The sequence below is a fragment of the Belonocnema kinseyi genome, chromosome 3, assembly GCF_010883055.1.
Source record: "Belonocnema kinseyi isolate 2016_QV_RU_SX_M_011 chromosome 3, B_treatae_v1, whole genome shotgun sequence".
Lineage (NCBI taxonomy): Eukaryota > Metazoa > Arthropoda > Insecta > Hymenoptera > Cynipidae > Belonocnema > Belonocnema kinseyi.
The window spans coordinates 38,301,650-38,325,905 of record NC_046659.1 but is presented as its reverse complement, the minus strand read 5'-3'; the positions used below and the strand labels follow the sequence as shown (position 1 = coordinate 38,325,905).

Below are 24,256 nucleotides of genomic sequence, written 5' to 3'. Positions count from 1 at the left end.
CACGAAGGGATATTTTATGGATGTGTTTCAAATGGTCATCCAAAAAAGCTCCTCCTACGCATATGGGACCATCGTCTATGGGGAGCATAAGTTTAACATGCGGATTCTCCACTATGTCGAGAATAAGGACATTTTTCCAGGAGATTTGCTTAAGTTAAAAGGAAGCGTTAAATCTGATAAAGGTTTTACTTTTTAATACATTTTCGTAGTTATTATTACAAACAAAATTTCCATATCTTACTAATATATTTTTGCAGCACACATATATTGAAATTCATAAACAATAAAAAAAAGTAAAATTTATAGCCTTCCTTAATCAATAAAATTTTAACATGTAAAATTAATAACAACTTTATATTTAATAAAAACCAATTAATAACAAATTTTGAAATTGTATACCAGTTCAGGAAATTTGAGTAATTACGATAATTTACACAATATAAATTGAGAGAATTTTTATCAAATATGCATATTTTTTACTTTGATCAATTTTTTGAATTTTTATGATTTGAAATATTTTTTAAAAATCTCTGAAGTATACAAATTTTTAAAATTTGAAAAATGTACGAAATTTAAACACAATTGAAGATATAGCAAATCTTGCAAGTTAACTCTTAATTACCACTGTTTCTTTTCTGACCTGTAATCAGTACTCCTGGGTCTCTCACGCACACGTCCATCCATTTTCATCTAATGCGTAAAGTGAATAATGACAAATATCTCTGTTATTATCATAAGTATACTTTTCAAAGCATGCGAAAAAATATTTTATTTAAAAAAAAATGTCTATTACAAAACTGCAAGGGGTAAAAATGTTCAATTTTAAAGTTTTAAGTTTTGGGCCAAAGTACATAAAAAACATTATTTTCCATACAAAGGCTGTTATTGTTGTTAAAATGAGGCCCTAAGGTTTTCCTTTCACGTGCTGATAGCCCTTGTCGTATATTTTCCCCCACCCTTTGGTCCCAGAAACCCACGGCTTCCTATTGAAATTGAAAGTCAACAAATTCGCTCGGGTCTCGGAGACCCAACAGTAGTGATTAAGGATTAAAAAGTCGAAAAATTTAATTAATACAAAAATCTTTTAAAAGACAATGGAAAAATATGGTCAAAATGATGTTTTTATTATATTTAATTGAAATATATTTCAAATTGGGGATAAAAATACCAAATTAAAAAAATCAATAAATGTTGCAATAATCCATTAATTGTTACAGACAAATTCGGAAATTCTTGGAGTTACTTACAAGTTTCCGACATGTCTAAAGTTAAAAAGATTGAAGGCATGGAGAGAATGTCCGAGGAACAAATACTTGAGGCCTGTATTACCCCTAAACGAATGATTTTATACCCTGATGATTTGGAAAATTCGAATTCCAAAGTAGGTAAACGAAAACCTGTTTTGTCGTAATTCAGCTAATGGCTAATTGTTGTTTTTTTTCAGAAATTCAGGAATGATTGATAGTACTTCTGGAAACAGCTCCAACTGGGCTTGATTCACTTCTGGATCTATTAGCCCCGATTCACTCCTGGATTTACATTTTTTAAATTAATTTAAGCCTTTTTTACTTTTTTTATTAGAGTGGATTTTTTCACGCACAGGCGAAAGATTAATTTGTTTTCAATTTTCTGAATTCTCCATAACCTTTTTATATAATTTTTACGTAAAAGCTAAAAAATCTGAGAAAAACTAAAACAACAAACAAAAAAACCTGAATGGGTACAATCTACATTAGTTCATTAATAGTACATAAATAGAGATTACAAATATATTAATCCCACCTGAAAAAATCCATATAGCTTTACTACGTAGTAAAACCAAATGGTAAATTGGTTCAGTAAAACCATATGGTTATCCTAAATAAATTTTCAACTTTAAAATGCGTGAAAACGTTTTCACAATTGAGAGCTATTCACGTCATTTTTCAACTTCAAAAACGCCATGTGGTTTTACTATATGGTAAAACCGTATGGATTTTTTTAGCTGGGAAACTTACTCTAATATTTATCATTTGTGTTGAAAAAACGGGGGTACTTTTCATTATTACATACAAGATAATACTTTGTGGAAATAGATTTCTATTGTTACAAAATGAACTGTTTCGCAGGATTGCATTTTTTTTAAATTAGACAAATGTTATTTTTCACTTTTTTCTGATAGAATTTATTACTTTGTGCAAGTTACATTAAGATGTAAAAACTATGATTCGTATTAAATTACGTCAGTTTCACATGTTAGAAAATAAAATACGTATAAAGAAAAATCTTGAATGGGTAAAAATCACGTTAGGTTATTGATGCAAAACTGTGCATGATAATCAGTAATAAGTTATTGTACCTTTTAAGTGTAAATATAAATTGAGAATTAACTATAAAGTGCATATTATAATTTGTGTGAATAAATTATTTTAAAATTTCTTCCCAAAGTCATTTCTAATTTTTTCACACCAAAAAGATCCCAGAATATAATTTTTTTTAAACTAGATAAACGTTCGAATACAAAAAAAAATTGAATTTTTGAAAGAGACAAGTGTCGCCATCATAATCAGAGTTTGAGTTGACAGTACCATATCACCACATTAGGCTGGCTTCACAATATGTCCTAAGAATTGCACGTATGTCGACGTACGTTGATATCAACGCGTACATCTGCGTTGTTCTCCATTGCTACCAAGTGTCGCGTGGGTTTCATTATTTCACATTTCAGTGTTCCTGTAAACATTGAACTGCATTGAACTACCAGAACACCGAAATATGAATCAATGAGAAACGCGTGACAGTTGGTAGCAATGGGCTACAAAGCGAATGTACGCTTTGATACGAACTTACGTCGACGCACGTAAAATTCTGAGGCTAAATTGTCAAGCCAGCCTCAAGGGTTATTGAAGAATGATGAACATTTTATGTTTCATACTTATTGCTTATTGACATAAGCAGTTTTTGTGTTGTGTTGTGAAGAAAAATCGGTGAAATAAAAGTTCGCTTTTGAAAAGATATCCGCGTCTCATATTGAATATATCGTGCCATTTTATTCAACATTGGCACACTTGTTCTTCAATCGAGGATCCGTTTTACTCTAAAGAGGAAAATTTGAATCGTGAATTCGGTAAGTTCAAAACATTTTGGTAAGAGACAATGTAAGGAAATGTTCTCTCTATCTTTCTGTTCAATATCATTAAACATTATTATAAATAACATTAATGAATTACGAAACATTTTCTCGTATGCTTTAATTATTTTCATTGAATTTAAGTTAATTTTAAAAGCACTTTCAGTAGAGTTCTTATATTCCTGAGAATTTAAGTTGACTTTATATGATCGAGAATACGACAGAATTTAGGAGAATTAAATTTTTTTTAAGAATTAAAGAATTTATGATTTTTAACAATATTTTTATTGTTCAGGTTGCATCAGCTGTTGAATATAAATTATTTTATACCTAAGACATGTTCAGGAACTTAAAATATGCAAAGCAGCAGCTCATTAATTATTGAACACTGTTATAGTGAAACTCTAACCTCAAAATGCAATTGCCTCACATTATTTAATAAATACCACGAGATAGAATAAGAAGCCACACTCCCGAAAAAATTAGATGCGTGAAATTTCCAAAATTCTATGATTTTTCTTTGGCTAATTTTTCATTTGTAATCATCAATATTGAAATACCAGTATTTTCATCTTATCATATTTTCACAATCAAATATTTTATAAGCGGAAGAAAAAAGAGTTTTATTTCAAAATTTAACATTTTTAAATGTACTAATTTATTTGAAAACAAAAAAATATATAGTAAAAATACAATACTCTAAAAATACAAATTGCCAATGAAAAAGTGTCATAGTTTTGATGTAGGTCTAGATTTAGGTCTAGCTAACTGCACGTCTATGCATTTTTTATGCAAGCTCTCGTGTTTCTGTGGCTTCTTATGTCTCTTTTCATTAGTGTCTTATTCACACATTGTAATCATTTTTTCCACGGTCTGCCTCTGGGCACGCTACTATTTACTTTAATTTAAAACACTTGTTTCGTTAATCGTTCATATTTTATTATCTTAACATGCCCGAAACCTCTTCACAGATTTCTTTGCCATGTGTCACCTAGTGTTCCGTCTGCACCACATCCTTTGAGGATTATCTCATTACTTAATTTTTCCAACAAAGTTTTCCCGCATATCATGCGTAAGAATTTCATGTCAATCGCGTTGATTTTAGTATTATTCTTTGCTTGATAGGTCCATATCTCGCTACAATATAACACAGCTGGAGTGGTAACCTATGTAGCTTATATTAATTAGAAATGTAAATTCCAACATGGGTTTTGACATAAACCAGCAGACGGTGACACCAGGAGATCGAAACCCTGGGGACACAAGTGGGGACCGTAAAAGTAGCCCAGAGGTTTGGGACAACAGCTTTTAGGAAAGAAAAAATAACAAGCCCGCAAATATGCATTGAATATAAAATCAAAGGAATGCTCGATTGTTGATGGGTACAGAACATCCAAATAGGAATACTCGTACAACAGGCTTTTCACTCGCTAATAGACCGATTACTTGCAAAAAAGCTATGGTGACTCAAAAACACTTTTTTTAAAGGACAACTTTTCCAAAGCCCCCTCCCCTATTTGATTCCAAATCCGAAAAAAGAAATTCTCTAATTTTCTATTTTGTTCATTTTAACAGGTGCCGGTTTTTACTTGAAGTTTCGGATGTAAAATGCATGGGGAATAATCCCTTTTTTGAGTTTTTGAAATGATTTGTTAGCGTTTGGAAAAATGTGCCGGAATAGTATAAAAGCTCGTAGAGAATTAGCCAACAAAGAATTTCATGTATCAGACATATGAGTTTGACACACTTAATAAACCCCCACGAGTCCCTGAAAACTACCTTTAAAACAAAAAATGTTAATTTTTCCTGAAATCAACCTTTTGAGCACTGTGTTGTCGTATTTTTGTACTTAAAATTATTTATATTGTTCAAGTGGAATATTGATCAACATCGGTTAATTCATTTTTCAATTATTGACAAAAATGGAATTTGTCTAAATAGTTTGTTTTTTCTTGGAAATTCGTATTTTCCCTCAAATTAATTTGTCATTATTTGAACAAACTCATTATGTCACGACACACAGTGATAGGCAATATACATTAAGATTATATAAAAAAAAGAACCAATTAAATGTGTAGAAACAAATGAAGGTTTGTTAAATAATTATGGTAGAATGTGAATATTAAATAAATTACTATACAACCTTAATTATTAGTTAAAAATAAATAATTATTTATTGTTTCAAAAATTGGGAAATATTTAAAAATAAATGAATGTCCCTTAAAAATAATACATTGTCAAATCGACGAATTTTTGAAAAAAACCATTTGCTAGACAAATTGAAATTGTTTACATAATTGAAAATTAATGAACTAATATTTTAATATTATTTAATTTAAGAATCCCTTTTAATTAAGAATAATAAAAATAAATTAATATGGGCCCGATCGGGGCCAGGCCGGGTTACCTTTGCGCGCAGCGCTTGGGCCCCGATCGGAAATCGCCTTTCATTTCGAGCCTGGCCCCATCTGGATAGCCCGATTTGGGCCAAATTCTGTCCGATCTGGCGCCGATCAGATCCATATTTGAATTTCTGCACGGGAGATAGTCGCAGGGAGAAGAACGTCAGAAACTTGACGAAAAGAACTAGGTGCACCAACAAGAATGCCTGAAATCGAAATGAAATGGGAAATAAAAGAAATAAGAAAGACGAAGAACAGCACCACTATGAGGGGCTTTAACCCATTAATGGCCAAAACTAGTTTTCGGTGATAAAATTGAGTGACTTTTTGTATTGTGCTTTGTATTTACCTAATTGACACAACTATTTCAAAAAATTTCAAAAATTTCCTTACCTGTTCTCTGCCATTCGGCGCAGTCTGTACGCTTTGTTGGAAAGGTGGCTACAGAGTTTGAAAGAAGGCGTGTTTTCGGGTCGCAAATACGACGCATGGCCATTAATGGGTTAAGATGGCTGGTAGAGGTCTAGAAGAAAAAGTGCAATCAGTGATGAAGGAGAGATTTTTGAGTGAATTGTAGATTTAAGGGAACAACTAGAATCGCCTGAGGACTCCTAGTAAATTGAGAATCCTGGCAAATTAAAAAGGCAATAATGCAAGAAAAAAGGGATCTCAAGGTAACCAAAAAAATATCTGAGGATGACTTGACGTCTAGGGAGTAAGAAATATAAAGACGGATTTAAGGAAAAGTACAGCAAGTACGTGAGTCAAGGAAAATTGCGGGAAAGGTATACATGGAATTGCAATTGGAAAGCAAGATCTACAACTGGAATGAGTGAGAAGGGCTATCTAAATTTTAGGGGATGATAAAAGTTTTAATTGAAAAAGCAACAGAGGGGAAAGGCAATATTAATTTCAGGGGATTGGCATGCTAGAACACCCTACCGATAGAAATCTCAGAGTATTAGGGTTTAGATTGTCTACACGGTAAAAAAAATTGAGCTGTGACAGGGATATTATTCCTTATCATAGCTAAACATTTAGCTGAAAACGAACGAAGGAATTAAGAAAGATTCCTGGACTAGCGAAAATTAATATCCTTGACCATTTTCTATATACCAGGGATATCGTATAGTCAAATCCCTGATAAGTATAACTATAATAGGGATTTTAAGAATAGGTGTCTAAAGGAATTCCCGGAAGAGCGCCGGTGCATTGTGGGAGCAGCGAAATAAAATGGCGACGGTCTAATCGAGAGCAGCGACAGTTCAGATTTACTTTGGACAAATAAACGCTTTTTACCACTTAAAATGTGCGCGCATGTTAATATTAAATAGATTTTATGATGCGGTAATAATAAATTACCATTTTTTCGATTGTAGGCGATAACTATATTGAAATATCAAGAAAAGCGATAAAAACAACAAAATTGACCTCCAAATACATTATACGGAATTCAGGGAAATTCATTTTCGCGATACCAGACGAAAGATTTGCTAGTGTAATTTAAAATATTTCTATAACAACTAAATTTTTTTTCTAATCTGAAGAAGATAAAATTATACATAATCTGTCGAAAATAATAAACTCTCCAACTCAGCAATTGTGTCCAAATTACTGATTTACGAGAACAATTTACATACAGTAACTAAATGTTTAACTTTTCTAACTAAACGTTTTACCTAATCTAAGCGGACACTTTCTTTGACTTTAATATATTCTCGATTCACTCGTTCGCCTCAAGAATTTTTTTCCGTGTAGGTAGGGTTCGAATCCCCAGCATGCACGATATTTCATAACGTTTGCGCGTGCGATTATGTTTGTAATTGACCGTACGTACAATTACATAATTTAAAGAATAAGCTGAGTGCATTTATTTCACATAAAACATTTTTTGGCAAATTTGTCATTACATTACATCGGCTGTTTCGAAACTGAGTCCCTGGCGATACAAGGTCGACACAAGTACTGAATCAGACCATCTATCTTAACCTTCACCGTCATAAGTAGATACGAGAAAGGGGGAAAACAATTGAGATTGAAAAGTAACAACCCAGAGCAGACAGAAATGCTAAAAGGGTAATAAAGATACATCAAGTAACTTTAGTGAGGTTATGGATAGATTGTTGGAGGAATAAGACAGCTGCAAATATTCGATATAAAATTGAGAACGACTGGTGAGTGCCATTAGAATAGCGGCAAAAGAAAGTACGCATGTCAAGGTAGGCAAAAAGAACGGATAGGGAGGGAGTTCAAATATTTTGTTTTATTGAAGAAGTTAAACTACACAACAGGTAGTTTTTAGACTTTTAAACCAGTATTTAAAGCATAACAGAAATCAGAATAGAGAAGCTTTTTCTAAGAAGCAAAAAGGAACTGAAAAAAATATATGCTAAAAAAAATAGAAACGGGAGCGAAAGTGGAAAAGGGTTCAAGAAAGAAAATACATGGAAGAATGCTGGAAAGCAATAGGTGATTTCCAACTACGAAAAAAAAGGAGGCGGGAAAATATCAGTATTATTAGGTAGAAGAACCATTTCGAAAAGCTTTTTGAAGTAGACATAGATGCAGGAGTAGGAAGGCAGGAATAATAGAAACGTGCTGTAAAAACACAAGAATAGCAGCTATAGAAGGATCGCACTGTAAGATGCTGTATATAAATGTTTAGCGTTAATAATAGAACTGCAATTAAGAACGTGGCTAAAACTCTAAACTTTAATAGGTATCGAGTTAAATAAGAAAAAGGGGAAATTGAAGACAATATATGTGGATTTCCAAAAAGAATTCGAAACTGTATATTGCAGACTAATGGTTGAGAAATTGAAGAAAAATGGGTTGGATGGGAATAAGTACAAAATGATAGAAACTATATACAGTAAAATAACTAACGCAGTTACCACGGAGAAGGGGGTTTCGGAGAGTTTTGAAACTGGAAGAGGAGTGAGATGATGCTATCCTTTGAGCCATATTCTATTTAACACCTTGTCGAAGGATATTGATAATGAATAGGAAAGCCACTCGTACGGTGGTAGGACACCAGAAAGTTTTTGAAGTGAAATTCGCGGATGACTTAGCGTTCAAATACTTGGGATTTTTGTTTTCACATTTCAGCAACTTTAACAAAAATTTACATATTGCAGCTGGGAGAGACCAGAAGACTATTAACGCATCGTAGAAAATAGCCAAATGATATGGAATAAGCAGCTTTAAAAGACGATTGTATATGTTAGATACTATAGCTAAGGCCGGGATACTCTATGGTGGAGACCGAGGTAAAATAACCAGATCCATTTACTGTGAAAATAACTTATATTGGAAATAAGGATTTTGTAGAGAATAGTATTGGGATAATCCGATAGTAAACAATAAAGATAAGCAAGAGTGGAAGAGGATGAGGTGCGGGAAAGTAGGATTACTGAGCAATACAGATTTAAAAAGTAAATTGTGCAAGTTATGTGGGAACCAAGAAAAAACTTTACTGCACATGTGCAGTGGCAATGGAATGTTCAATGAATGATGAGTAAGAATGCTCAAAATGTAAATAAATAAGTTGGCGTTTAAGTCGGTAATCATTTTCTTATCGGGGAACTATATTATTTAAAACCTATCAAGGCATACACGGAAGAATAAACAAACAAAACTACTACTAACAAAACTTTAAATTATCTTAGGAACAGTGAGAGATACGTGAAAACTGACAACATGTTCAGGATCCTATGAAGAGGGATGTTCCTCAGCCACCCAAAAATATTGGTATTGGTATTCTATTTGTTGGCGGGTGAGCACTGGAACTAAGAAGTCTATTGTGCCACACCCGTTTAAGTTGTTCGAAAATGACCAGCCTCTTCGCACGGAAAGCGCTGGGTCTTTTTCGAGCCTCTCAAAGTAGCTCAACGATTCCCAAAGAATAGTCCCCTCGACATGGAGCCCCTTACCTGGGAGGACACTGAGCTCTTTTGAGGGAACCTATAGTTTAAGGTGGGTTCCGAACCGCCAGAGTCCCGGTTTAAAGTATATAGAAAAATTTCAATTGGTACCGGCACAGGGATCGAAACACAGTCCTCCTGCTTGGAAGCCTGGAGGTCCGTTTAGCTGGTAGGAACACATTGCAAAAATGGACTGAAAACCTATAGGTAATTTAGGGCTCATTTACGGCTAATTTAATGCCCCATTTCCAAACTTAATGCTCTTCATTAAAAAAAAACAGCTATGTAAACCTGACAGCACCAGGTCGTCAAATCATGATGTCTCCTATTAATAATCAAGGGCTCATTTAGGGCTAATTTAATGCCCCGTTGCTAAATTTCCGTTCTTCATTTTTGTTTAAATATGCATGGTGCTGCCAGCTTTACTTCGAGCCAGCAGCGCCACTCAAGGAATGAGTCACAAAATGATTATATCAAATTCCACTTTTCATATGAATTTCCGGCTCATTTCCGGCTTCAGAAATCCCTTTAAACCACTGTCCTACCTTCATAATTGAAAAAGGAGCGTGAAGGGCATAGGGACAAAAACTTAATATTCGATTTTTCTTTATAACGTTAATAAGGGCCTACATAGGAATCACTTTCTATCCAACTATGGATGTTATTAATTAGCCCTTTTTATAAAATATGCAACAGTGCGGCCAAATTTACTTCAAGCCAGCAGCGCCACTTGAGGAATCGGTCAAAAAATGATTGTATCAAATTCCCCTTTTTGCAGGAATTAGCAGCTCATTTTCGACTCAAGATATACCTTCGAACCTCTGCCCTAACTTCAAAATTAAAAAAGGGCCACGAATGGCAAAGTTACAAAATATACATTTTTCAATTCTCTTCCTAGCATTAATAAGGGATTATTTAGGGTTCACTTTCTATCCAACTATGGATTTTAAATTAAATAAATATATTTTTAATATATTTTTCCCTGGAAGTGGTCCGATTTTTTCCATTGCACCTTTTTTATGTATGGTATTGTGGCATTTAAACGTGGCCAAAAGACGTTAAGGAAACAATTAAATCCATTGTTTACCCTGGTATAATTTAGGGCTCATTATGGACTAATTTGGGCCCGTAGTCCCAAATTTAGGTCTCCACTGTTTAGAATAATAATAATAATAGATTCTTAAATTTGGGACTCGGTTTTATTTAAACAAAATTTTTTGGTTAATTTTGATTATGATAGTCCTAGAGTCCTAAATGAGCCTTAGATCCTATGGGTTTTCACGATTAAAAGCATCTAAAATTGAGTTTAAAGAGTTCAAAATTAGAATAAGTATGAAACATCTCGTAAACGATAAGAAATAGCTAAAAAAAGGTTATCATTGTTGGAATTTTCATCAAAGGAATGTACTGTATGAATAATAAGAAAGAAATATAACAATCTGAAGATGTATATGTAAAGTATAGTGGCCCTTTTTTAATTTTAAAGACAGGCCAGTGGTACAAAGGGATATCTCGAGCCGGAAATGAACGAAAATTCCTGTAAAAAGGGGAATTTGATATAATCATTTTTGACCGATTCCTTGACTGGCGCTGCTGGCTTGAAGTAAAGCTGGCAGCACCATGCATATTTTAAAAAAACGAACAGCCAAAAATTTGGCAATGGGGCATTAAATTAGCCCTAAATGATCCCTTAATTATGAAACAGGAGACATCAAGATTTGATGACCTGGTGCTGTCAGGTTTACATAGCTAAAAAAAACGGTGCTCATGCTAGCTTAACGTTAAGCTAGCAGAATCACACACAGAAAAAAATTAATTTCTCAACATTTCTTTGCACTACAATGTAGGGCTCATTTAGGGCTCTCTGAATGCTCTATTGTCAAATTTAATTTTCCGTAATTTTTCGAAAAAATCTGTAGTCATGCTATCTTAACGGTAAGCTAGGAGGACCACACAGAGAAAAAAATTACTTAGGCATTATTTCTTTGCACAATAATTGAGGGCTCATTTAGGGCTCATTTAATGCCCTATTGCCAAATTTGATGTTAAGCATTTTTCTTTAATCTGTGGTTCTGCTATCTTAACGTTAAGCTAACACAATTACACATAGAAACAAATGATTTGGACAATATTTCTTTGTAGAGCAAAGGAATGCCCTAGTCATTTATTAGGTATTTTAAGCTGGCACAACACTATCAAGGTATAGAGATATAATCTATTTCTTAATTTAGTGTTCACTCAGGGCTAATTTGGACCCGCGGTCCCAAATTTTAGGTTCTTTTATTTTTTGTAAAAAATAGTGTCTACGCTAACTTAACGTTAATCTGGCCTATCATTGCTGTAAAACGTACTAAAATGATTTCACGGAAAATTCACATTATACAATAATTTAGGGCTCATTTAGGGCTCTAGGAACATGATCATAAAAAGTGAAAAAAAATTGATTAAACAATTTTTGTTTTAAGAATTCTAGCAAAAATTAATTAAACAAATTTCTTCTTCTACCCCATGTTAAGTCTCACTTAGGGCTCCATGACTATGATATTTGAATTTAACAAAAAATTGTTAAATAAATTATTGTTTAAACAAATTTACCACAAAACAAATTTTATTTTCGTTTATCCTTCAAAATTTCAGATTTATTTAAGGCTCCTGAAATAAGATCAACTGAAAGTCGTGCAATATTTCCTTTGCCTTTTTTTTGTTATATATGGTGTTGTGCTACTTTAATGTTATAAAAAATACGTGAAGAAAATCATAAAACCCATTTTTACCCCTCGCATAATTTAGGGCTCATTGATGACTCATTTGGGCCCGTAGTCAAATTTAAAGAAGTGAGATTACGTTGGAAAAGTGAATTTTTGACAGTTTGTGTACTTTTTCCAGCGTCAACAAATTTAACACTCTGAAAGTAGGTCCATTTATTACCTGCTCTGAAAGTAACAGATTCACAAGCAGATACTGTGTTTCTCCAACGCCTTGCTATATTTTCGGTCTAAAAGTGGTAAAGTTACATGATTAGTTGGAACTTCTAGTATTACTCTATAATTAAGTATTATTACTTAATATTAAGTATTACTCTATAATTAAGTATTACTCTATAATACTTCTAGTATTACTCTATAATCAGAGTAGTAAAATTGCACCAATTTTTTGTTGGTAATTTTACCTTTCTAAGTAGTACAATTTTTTAATTTTTTACAGTGTATAAACACTGAAAAAACTGAAGTTAAGTTTTGTTGCATGTAAAATTTCCAGTTGTTAAAGTTTACATGCTACTTGGCGAAAGGTTATCCTACGGTGGAATAAAAACTGTCGTCTGCTACGGCGTCCTTAGCTGCACTGGGGAAAACGGCAAATTATGAGTGAATTCGAGCTATAAATCGGGACACTAGATTTAAAACAACACAGAAAAAACAAAAGTTAAGATTTTTTGCAGGTAAGACAAGCAATGGTTAAAAATGAAACATATTTCGCCGAAAGTTTCACTGAGGTTAGGAGAATAATCCTAATCTCGTCTACGGCGTCACGGCGAAGTGAACAAATTTCGGTAAAACATGTAGAATCAGCAACATAAAACACGAAAAAATTGTGCTTACTAATATATATCCTCCAAAATAAATTATACTATTGTAAAGGAATTAGAACATATTAACTACCGTTTAGAAAAAAGCGCAAAAAGCAACTGACAGATGGGAATCCCCAGTTCTCTCAAATTTAATGAAGTTAAACGACGATAGATAGCCCTGGCGTCGCAATTCTCGCTGCAACTCAAATAAAAATGGAATGATTATAAGGAAAAATATTATCCAGGCCAGGTTAAAAATCTGAAATTATGTTTTATTTATGTAAAGTTTATCCAGCAAGGTTAATTTTTGTTGCGGTGAATCTTTCACCTGGAATCGATGTAAACTTTATCTTTCGTTTTTCCTCTAAAATAATTCCGATTGTCCTTGATATTTATATGAAAGATATTATTTCATTTTGTCAGGTAAATAACAAATATTACACAGGTCAGTTTTCCCATAGATTCAGAAAATAGGAGGAAACCTAGGGATATTCTGGACATTATTTTAATGATACCAGAATACGAAAGAATCAACTTACGGGTGTCATATTCTTATGTGTTGGGATTCCCAAAGACCAAATTCATAAACAAAAATTCTTCAGTGTGCTTTCCGTTTCCCTTAGCTAGGATAAATCTAGGGAAATTGAAGGTGTTGCTCAAGTTATACAGACTTATATCGCAAAAAATTAAAATGCTATGTCCTTTGCAGTTTTGCGCTCTCAATCTAAATTTTAGCACTAAATTTTTCGGGCCTGTACCATTTTCTCCCTAGATGCACAAAGTAGGGAAAACCCTAGGGATTTTCTGGTCATGCAGGCTCACAAGAAAAAAGTGGCCTGCATAAGAGAAGTGACAAGGGTATATTCATGTATTTTGAGTGCTGAATTCGAATCTGGCTTCAGAATTTCTTGAAGATATCACAGTTTTCCCGTAGATGCACTAAATAGTGAAACACTAGGGATATTCTGGACGTTTTTTTGATAATACCAGTATACGTGAAAATAGACAAATGGATGTTATATTCTTACCTTAAGTACAGCGACTTGTAGATACTTAATTTGTACAAAGAAATTCTCTAGTCCTAGGTTGGGTAATTCTAATGAATAATGTCTAGAATATCCCTAGGTTTCCCCCTATGTTCCGAATCTAGGGAAAAACTGAGAACTGCACGAGAAATTCTAAAGCTAGATTCATATTCAGCGGCTCACAATCCATAAGAATAGCCTAGTCACTAGTCTCGTGCAGAAAACTTTTTTTAAGTGGGCCTGTGTTATTTTTATCCATCCACGCTGGTGTGACATTATAGAGAACCTGGTTTAATGCCACAAGTCATTCATGTAGTAGTTGGAGGCGAAAAAGAGGGTAATAACGTGTCTTACATACAGGCCAAACTTTGACGCTAAGAGTGGAAAAACAACTGATTTCGGAAACTTTTAGCGTCAAAGTAGGGTCTAAATTGCATTGAAATTTCTGATTATTTACAACTTTCTTTACTGCTTCCAGCCCATACTAAGGTAGGAGTAACAGGTTCAAAGTAGGGTCTAAATTTCGACTTGGAGTCGCTTTTTAGCGTGCATTTTACGTTATGAATGAGAACAATTTAAGTTAACGTTACCACTATACCTGTATACGACACTTCCGACCTGCTCGACCTTTCGCGAGCTTCACCGTTATGGTGGCATCTATTATAGATTGGTGGCTAGATTTGAATATCTCGCCCTATGATGTCACTCGTTTAAGAGACACTCACCTGAAACAAAAAAAAGACAAAGCGGGATTTAGAAGACATTCGAGTTTTATTACAGCGAATGAAATATTAGATTGTATTTATCTTGAATTTTTTATTAACTATGTATTTTTCTTACTTTGGTGGCCTCTAATAAAACACTTTTTCCTCTCCCATATATTATGGATAATAATGAGATTTAAACAAAGATTTTAAATAATAAGACATTAATGCAGCATGTAGTGGAGTAAGTGCACTGAGAAAAAAGATTACTTGAATTAAAGAAATATCTTACTGAATACTTCCAATAAAATATTTTTGTGATCGAGAGAAACTGTTCGTTTCTTAATTAAGTATGTTTTTCCAATGCAAAGATCATTTTTGTTACAAGAAAAACGTTTTTCGTTCCAACAAACAAAATTTATTAAACGTATTCCGTACTATATTTCTTCAATTCAAGGCAGTTTTTTCCGTACGCCAAATTTTTGAAATTCTTTTCATTGGCTTAAACTAATTCGTTTGGTCTAACTCTTGTCGCTGTAGAATTTTACAGTCCAATTCGGTTTGGAAGTGGGTACAATATGAATACAAAGTCATCAATGCCTAAGTGCCACAAGTTGAGTAGTGTAATATTGTGATCTAGTGCGATTTGGTGTACTTTTTTCACTCTTAATGTATAAGGAAAACTATCTAATACGAAATAGTATATTGTGCTACAAGTGCGGAAAGTAAGCAGTTCCACACGAGTGTGAAGTTAGCTGTACGAGCCAGAGACAACCCGAAGATGAGCCGATAGCAAGTACTGTAAACTTCACAAGAGTTTCAACTGCCTACCAGAACTGGAAGCTTTTTGGCAGAAATTCTAAATTTTAAGAAATTTCTGAAAATTTATGGATAATTTCAGATATCCAAAAGTTTCAAAAATTATCGGTAATTTATCGGTAATTACTGTAATTTATCAGTCATTTATGGTAACTTATCACTTCATGTATGCCCAATAACTATTCACTACTCACAATCAGTGTCTCAAGCGTCAAATCATAATAAAGTGAGGCTATGATTCCGACAGTCCTGGAAAGTAATTTTAACTCGAAATGCGCAAGCGCAACAGCCAGAAAAAGTAATCCATTTATATGCAAAAGTAAACCATTTATTTCTCAATCTCACTCTTGAAAACGATATTTTATCATTTTTTATTTTCAAAGGACCGCCTTCCATTCGAGGGACCGCCTTATTTTTGTATTTAGTTGAGATATTACCCAATATTTTACATTATCATTGATACATTTTTCTTTTTATATATCAAGCTTTCTGAAAGATATTTTTTTTGGCAGAAGTTGGAAATAAATTTTTTATATTTTTTAAAGCCTTTTTGAATATTTCTGTAAGTTTCAGAACTCTTCAATAGGGCGCGCACCTGTTCGTTTTCGTGCTTCATGCTCGGTCCTTGCATTTCCCTCACACACGTGCACAGAACTTTTATAATTAAATGTCAAAGCATCGACACCAGTTATTTGGTGACTATAAATTCTCTTTAGTTAAAGCTCCTTTGGCTTTAACGGATACATTTTCATCGCGTATCTTGTGCTTCGCACTCGATTTTATCCAAACTGTCAACTTATCTACATTATATTCAACACTATTATATGAAATATAGCAATTTTATTTATCATGATTACTTTAATATTCGCCCCTTATTTTGCACTCATTTTCATTCTCCGCTACCCTGAAAAATCTATCATTTATATAAAGGACCCCGCACAGAATGCATAGGAAAATATCTTTCGGTGGATTTGGTTATAACTTGGTAATTTTTTGTAGGTTACAACAGCCCAATGAGATATTTATTTAAATTTTTTTAAAGATTGACAGTTTTAACGCTAAACGGTGCGCAGCAGCAGATGCGTGATAAGAATGTATTCGTTAAAGTTATTCACAATTACCTAATTACAGTTGTCGATTATTTTACTTCTAATTTTAAAAGATCTGTGCACAAATGTAGGTGAAGTACAAAAACCGCCAGCGCAGCGCGAGGTGAATAAATTATCGAGCGTTAAACGCGTGATAAATACATTATCGAGCTCGAAGCGAGTCCATGTTTTTGCTCTTTTCTTACAATTTAATTTGTTAAAGCTAGACAGTTTTTTGTACCTTCTGTGAATCTCAAGTTTTGACAATCACGCTTATATGCACTTGCGCCCTTCAAATGCGTATATTTCACTCAAGGCCCGAATCTGGACCATCCAATCTTCGACCGGCTTTACGCTTGACTGCTTCTGTTTACCTCCGTGACTTCCTCTGACAGCCTATACGTTCGGGCAGTCAGTGACGTATTACAAGTTATTTATATCGCGCCTCTCTAGGCATACAGTGGTCCAAGGTCAAAGGCTACGTATTGTATTAGTGGGGGAATCCAAGTGAACGAAATAATAACACACGTGAACTCGGTTCCGTATGGCTTTATGAACTAAATTCCGGGTCAGCTCACGCAATCTGACTGCTATGCTCATACGACACGTCACTTAATCATGGTTGACGAACGCCCTTCTTTATGCTTCTTTTTACACCTTACACTTCCCATGAAATCGTTACTGCCTCTCTCTCCAACGCCCCTCCTCAATGATGATCCAGCAAAGCTTAATTGTTTAATCCGCCTTTCTTTCGAAGTATGAACAATCTGATATTGTTCATAGGTTTAGTGACCATATCTGCTAACATGTTCTCTTTACGACAATATTGGTATTCTGTTGAACCTTTATTCTTTATATCGCGGGTTCGAACCATAAATGTTTCGTATTCCTAAAACCTAAAGCCTCGCGGCTAACCTAGCTTCGAGTATAAAGAAAAAAATCTGAAATATATCCTACAGTTGTGCAAGACCGTCTGCAAATTTTTGCAACCCATTCTATCCAAAATGTTGTGAAGCTTATAATAATATATTTATAATATAATAATTTTAGAAATAATACAAATTGTTATTAAATATTTCATGTAATTTAAGAATATTTTAAATAAATTCAAAGATATTTCAAGATATTTTAAAAGATTTTAGAGAAACCAATATATATTTTAAGAAATTTCGTCGATTTAAAATGATTTTTAAAAATTTACGAAGATTTCGAGAGATTTAATAGACTTTAAACAATTCAAGAACATTATTCATATTTTAAAATTACTTTAAAATCTTAAAACTCATTTTAATTCTAGTAAAATTCCTTTAAAAATCTTCAAAATTACTTAAAATCTCTTAAATTCTTTTCAAATATCTTGAACTCTTTTAAATATTATGAAATCTTTTGAAATCTTTTGAATTTCAATTATAAACTTTAAACATTTTTAAATCAAGTAAGTCCTGATAATCTGTTTTAATACTTAAACATATTTTTAAATTACATGAAGATCCTAAAACTTTTTTGAATTTTTTAAAAATCATTTAAAATGCTTTATAATATTTTAAATTGAAATCAGGCGTAAAATAACAAAATTACCTGAAAATTCTGACCTATTGCATGTATTATGTGTGAGTGCGCGCGCGCGCGCGTGGGTGTGTGTGATATCAGCCTAAATTTTCTGTTCTTTTACGATCCGGAGGGGAATCCGGAGGGGTATCCAATGCAGAGATTTGCATTTTGACTATTGAATCTTTTAATTTTGGTAAAAGTTGTTTTTTGTTAATGAGAGCGGAATACTTGGCTCGTCAATGTGTAGCTCCTGGTTGAAAAAGTCAGGTTATGACAGCAACGTAAAAAATTTCATATGTTCCTGGTATTTTCTCCAAAGCTTGTAATTGTTTATAGTTTAAAGGCTTAAATATTGTTCACTGTGCAACTTAAACTATAGTTTTATATTCTTAATTATTATTAGTTATATATTCATATTGAACATAAAAGATATGTTTTTTATCAATTCTTCTGACTATGTTGAACATTTTTGTTTGAGGCATTAAGTATTATTAATTTTATTTGTTAGCTAGACAATTATAATTTGAACAGCAAATAAATTCTTAAACTAGAACAGATTAAAAAAAATTATATAAGCAAGAAAAAATAGAAATATTAAATTCTAATTGATGCGTTCAAAATGGATCTCAAAATTAAATTTCCTTCATATTAAACTACATATTTTCATTACTTTTTCTTTCTTAAAATTGTAAGTCATAGTTACTCTTATGTTTTCATAATTTATAGCGTAATTTATAGCTTATACATTTCTTTTTTAAATGGCGCAGGCTATAGTATATGAACTACAATACATTTTATACCACTGAGTAAAAAGCAACTGACACACGTGGAATCGCCATTTTGCTCTAGTTTAATAAACTTAAACGGCGGTAGACAACGCTGGCTTCATAACTCTCGCTACTTTTCGAATAAAAATCAGATATTATGAGTCGATATGTTACAGAAGCAAGGTTAAAAATGCGAAATTATCTTCGTTTCATGTAAAGTTCATTCAGCAAGGTTAATTTGTGATGCAGGGAATGTTTCAACTGCAATCGATGTAAACTTTGTCTTATTTTTGCTGCGATTGTAAAGAACGCTGAAAAGAAATAATCACAGAACATCTTTTTGTGATGCATGTTACCCATGACGAAAGTTTAAAACGAGTCAAGGGTGAGAGAGGCGGTAGAGATCCAGATACCTGGTAGCAAAAGAAGACAAAGTCGTTGTGAGAAAATAATGGAGGAGGAACTTTGGTAAACGCGAGAAGACGTAGTGCATGTGCAGTTTATTAAGTCGGGAGAGAAAGAACTTTAAGCCCTGAAATGGCCGATGGCGGTGAGGGAATAGACGGTCAGACTGGGTACTTAAAGTTTTGCTCGTTTTCTTATCCAAAATGGCGGTACGCCGAGGACCCTGGCGAATGAAAAGCGAGCGCCTATCGGAGAAAGGAAAGGAGGTATCGAAGTGGGTGGCGCAGGAGTTTTGGGGGTGGGAAGAAGATACTGCGAGCACCCTGTTTGCTCACACTCGTGCTTCGCACCATCTGGGTCCTATACTCGGACTCTTCCGGGACTTTTGGAAGCTCAACGTTTCAATTTTACGGTAACTTTTTATGAAGAAGTTCTCGGTACAATCCTTTTCACTACGTGTCTCCACTCAGCCCGCACACACATCAGCCAGGACTTATATTAGGTCGAGGATTTCGATCGTGAACTAGTAACAACCGCGAACAACTACTCATCCAGAAAGTTTCTTTGCCATTGTCGACGAAAACAAGATTGTCATAAGGGAATTTTACACTTAGTTGTCGACAAGAGAGATCCGATTCCTATGTTTTGAAATCTAACAAGACCACGGTAAAAAATAATCACCTAAATTTACAGAATTCGAATTGAAAAATCTGTCAATTCTTGTGAATAAATTTTTCAGCTATAGACAAAGTATGGGAATTTTTCTATAAAATTTCATGACTAAATTAAAGGTCTTTTATTATAACGTTTATTTTAATCCTTTAAAGTTTTAACGTACTTATCACCGCTACAGGTAGGATCCAAACGCTTCTGCGAAGATTAAAGACGATTTTCCACAGTCGGACAAAGGGAAATGTCCTGAAATCGAAGTTTTCGACGACCGTAATCGCGAGGACATTAAGGAACTGGAGGGCTATGCGCACTACGTACGACTGAGAGCACAAGGCAGTTGTCCGGACGATTCCGCTGCGGGATGTAGAAGAAACTGTGTACAGGCAAGAGGAGAAAAGAAAGAGGGATGAAAGAATGCTACACCCCCTAATCGATTAGAAGCTCAGGAAAGTAGTTTAAAAAATCTGTCCGCTTTGCGGCCATAGTCTCATCGCGCGCTATGGGCACGGCTCGCTTCGCTCGCAAGTTTAAGCGCGCCTAGGGTGCGCGTCTGTTGCATCTAGCGCTTCGCGCTCGGATATTTATTCTTTGAGTTTGGAATACTTGAAGAAAATTCTATCAAGAAGATCTCTTTTAGATGGCAGTATTCATATGCGTCTTCATATTCTGAATTGTCTACCTAATTAAGTATAGTCAAAAATTAAGTTTCTCAAAGCTCTGTAGGCTTTGAGGTACACATTCTCATCCTGACACTCGCTGCGCGCTCGATTTTTGACAGACATTTGTAAACAGGTATTGTTAAATCTTTTTTTTCGTCGTTTTTCCACAAATTTTTTACTTTTTTTATTTTCGATGTTATTTTTCACTAATAAAACAAAAAGTACGCGACCTATCACGAAGTGATTCTTAACAAATTTGTAGATCTTTTTGGGATAACAATTTTTTTTCATTCACTTTTTTTCGTATCCTACATAATTTGACCACAAAATGGAATTTTTGATTTTACATTCTTTTTTGTGCAACCAAAATTTGAATTTTCGATTTTCTAAAAAAATCACAAAATCTGTTATGACAGTCTTGTAGGGATTTAAAAAAAACAATCTTTTTCTTCTCTTGACTTTTTTTCATATCGTGCGTTGTTTAGCTTAAAATTTTGAATTTCGGATGTTTTTTGAAATTTTGTAAATGCTATAAATCTGAGTGTTTTCTTTTTATCGAAAAAAATTATTAGGATACATTGTTTGCTCGCTTTAATACTATAAATATCCTTACATATAATTTTCAAATTCAGAAAAAAGTGGTCCCAAAAATTTAAATGCACTCACTTTTGGAAATTGTATCCAAAATGGCTGGTTAACGAATTCGTCCCTTCTTTTAGGACAGACGCCATCGTAAAAACCTGATTTTCGGATTCAGGGGCTCTCGAAACGTGGAGATCCGTTGAAAAACTCTAGTGTCAAATCCCAGACAATTCTAATACTTTCTCAATCATAAATGATGAGAATGTAAAAATAACACAGCCACACAAAAAAAGTGTGCGGATCTGGTAACAAGACACACGTATTCCTATGGATTTTGGGGCGCAGAATTCAAGTTCGGTATCAAAAATCACCCATCACGTCATGGTTGAGCCATAACCTCAAAAAATGACGAAAAATCATGCACTGAGACAAATAAATTTCAAAATAATGCCAGTGATGCAAATTTTCACATCAAAAACATGTCGACAACTGTGAAGGATCAACCCTTGCCTGATATCATCTTATTTAACATAACTTTACCCAACAGAACCTGACCTCATCTAACCTGAATTAACAGAAATTTATTGAACTACACGTATAGCTCTGGAAGCATATTTTCCCAGTAGCAAATGTGTGCTACATCGAATGGGTCAACTCGAGCCTAACCTAGAAATAAATCTAACCTAGCCTAACCTAACCTAACCTCACGAAAGACAATTAAACTGATTGTGTTGTCCCGCTGTGGTTGCGGTACCGTTTGAATCAGCTTGGGCTTAACCTGCAAAGAGGTCAAACCTATCCTAACTTTAAAAAACCTAACCTAACCTAGCCTAACTTAACTTCACGTAACACAATTAAACTCATTGTGTTGTCCCGTTGTGTTTGCGGTACCGTCTCATTCAGCTTCGGCTTAACCTACATAGAGGTTTAACCTATCCTAACCTAACAAAACCTGACCTAACCTATCCCAGCCGAACGAAATTCAACCACACGCGTAGCTATGTAAGCGTACGGTTCTGAGTCTTAAATGTGTGCTGTATTTAATAGGTTAACTCAATCTTAACCTAAAAATGAATCTAACTTAACAGAACCTAACGAAATTTTTCTTAACGCAACACAACTTAACTTAAGTGTTCCCGTTGTAACACAATAAAATTCATTTCATTGTACTACAGGTGGTTAAAAATTTAGACGCACATTACCCATTGAAAGAAACGTAGAACTATAAGTAGAATTGACCCCATTTCAATTAACCTGACAATTTTTGTATCAATTAAAATGTAGAACTGTAACTTAAACATGCAAATGAATAAGAGTTTTATTCAAAAATGTTTTTTCTCTGTTTTTCTTAGACTTGAGTGATATATTTATACTATTTTTCGTATTTACATTTTATCTTGCTTTTTATCGTAATTAAATTGATTTATAGACCTACTTCAGTCTATTTTCTGCCTGCTATAACGTGTCCTTTTTTCTTCGAAGGGACGATGCAAAGGGTTACGCTTACGTTTAAGACCTACATTCGTTTCCCTTTTCAACATCCAGCAAAAATTATCCATCATGACCTCGTCCCATCAACCCTGGTATTGTTGTTCCATCACTTTTATGTCTTGATGAAAACGTTCCCCTTGTTCTTCGCTGAAATCACCAACATTTTCTGGAAACTCATCCCTCTAGTGCATGTGGAACACACCCCAAATCAACCCCTGCACACTATAAAATTTGTTAAAAATACACAATTTCGAAAAGTCAAAATGTTTTTAATGATTATCCCTGCATTTAGAGCCAAAAGTACCACAAAAAAGTTTCAGCCCTCTAGTGCATGTAGAACACACCCCAAATCATCCCCTGCACACTATAAAATTCGTTAAAAATACACAATTTCGGAAAGTCAAAATGTTTTTAATGATTATCGCTGCATTTAGAGCCAAAAGTACCACAAAAAAGTTTCATCTCTCTAGTGCATGTGGAACACACCCCAAATCAACCCCTGCACACTATAAAATTCGTTAAAAATACAATTTTTCGAAAAGTAAAAATGTTTTTAATGATTATCGCTGCATTTAGAGCCAAAAAGACCACAAAAAAGTTTCATCCCTCTAGTGCATGTGGAACACACCCCAAATCAACCCCTGCACACTATAAAATTCGTTAAAAATACACAATTTCGAAAAGTCAAAATGTTTTTAATGATTATCCCTGCATTTAGAGCCAAAAACACCACAAAAAAGTTTCATCCCTCTAGTGCATGTGGAACACACCCCAAATCAACCCCTGCACACTATAAAATTCGTTAAAAATACACAATTTCGGAAAGTCAAAATGTTTTTAATGATTATCGCTGCATTTAGAGCCAAAAGTACCACAAGAAAGTTTCATCTCTCTAGTGCATGTGGAACACACCCCAAATCAACCCCTGCACACTATAAAATTCGTTAAAAATACAATTTTTCGAAAAGTAAAAATGTTTTTAATGATTATCGCTGGATTTAGAGCCAAAAGTACCACAAAAAAGTTTCATCCCTCTAGTGCATGTGGAACACACCCCAAATCAACCCCTGCACACTATAAAATTCGTTAAAAATACACAATTTCGAAAAGTCCAAATGTTTTTAATGATTATCCCTGCATTTAGAGCCAAAAACACCACAAAAAAGTTTCATCTCTCTAGTGCATGTGGAACACACCCCAAATCAACCCCTGCACACTATAAAATTCGTTAAAAATACACAATTTCGAAAAGTCAAAATGTTTTTAATGATTATTCCTGCATTTAGAGCCAAAAGTACCACAAAAAAGTTTCATCCCTCTAGTGCATGTGGAACACACCCCAAATCAACCCCTGCACACTACAAAATTCGTTAAACATACACAATTTCTAAAAGTCAAAATGTTTTTAATGATTATCGCTGCATTTAGAGCCAAAAGTACCACAAAAAAGTTTCATCCCTCTAGTGCATGTGGAACACACCCCAAATCAAC

The 24,256-nt window shown here is 33.9% G+C and overlaps 2 protein-coding genes across 2 annotated transcripts in view; both read right to left on the bottom strand.

The window, feature by feature from the left end:
* Positions 1–24,256, bottom strand: part of LOC117170253 (Krueppel-like factor 6) — a 491,461-nt gene that overhangs the window by 339,145 nt on the left and 128,060 nt on the right. The gene's annotated exons all lie outside the window — the stretch shown is intronic.
* LOC117170254 (Krueppel-like factor 7) overlaps positions 5,462–24,256 on the bottom strand; it is a 457,787-nt gene continuing 438,992 nt past the window's right edge. Inside the window, exons 2-3 of the mRNA XM_033356892.1 lie at positions 5,905–6,034; positions 5,462–5,717 (exon numbers count right to left, since the gene is read on the bottom strand). Coding sequence (XP_033212783.1) covers positions 5,623–5,717; positions 5,905–6,034 — 225 coding nt within the window. The 3' untranslated portion in view covers positions 5,462–5,622. The remainder of the gene's footprint in view (positions 5,718–5,904; positions 6,035–24,256) is intronic.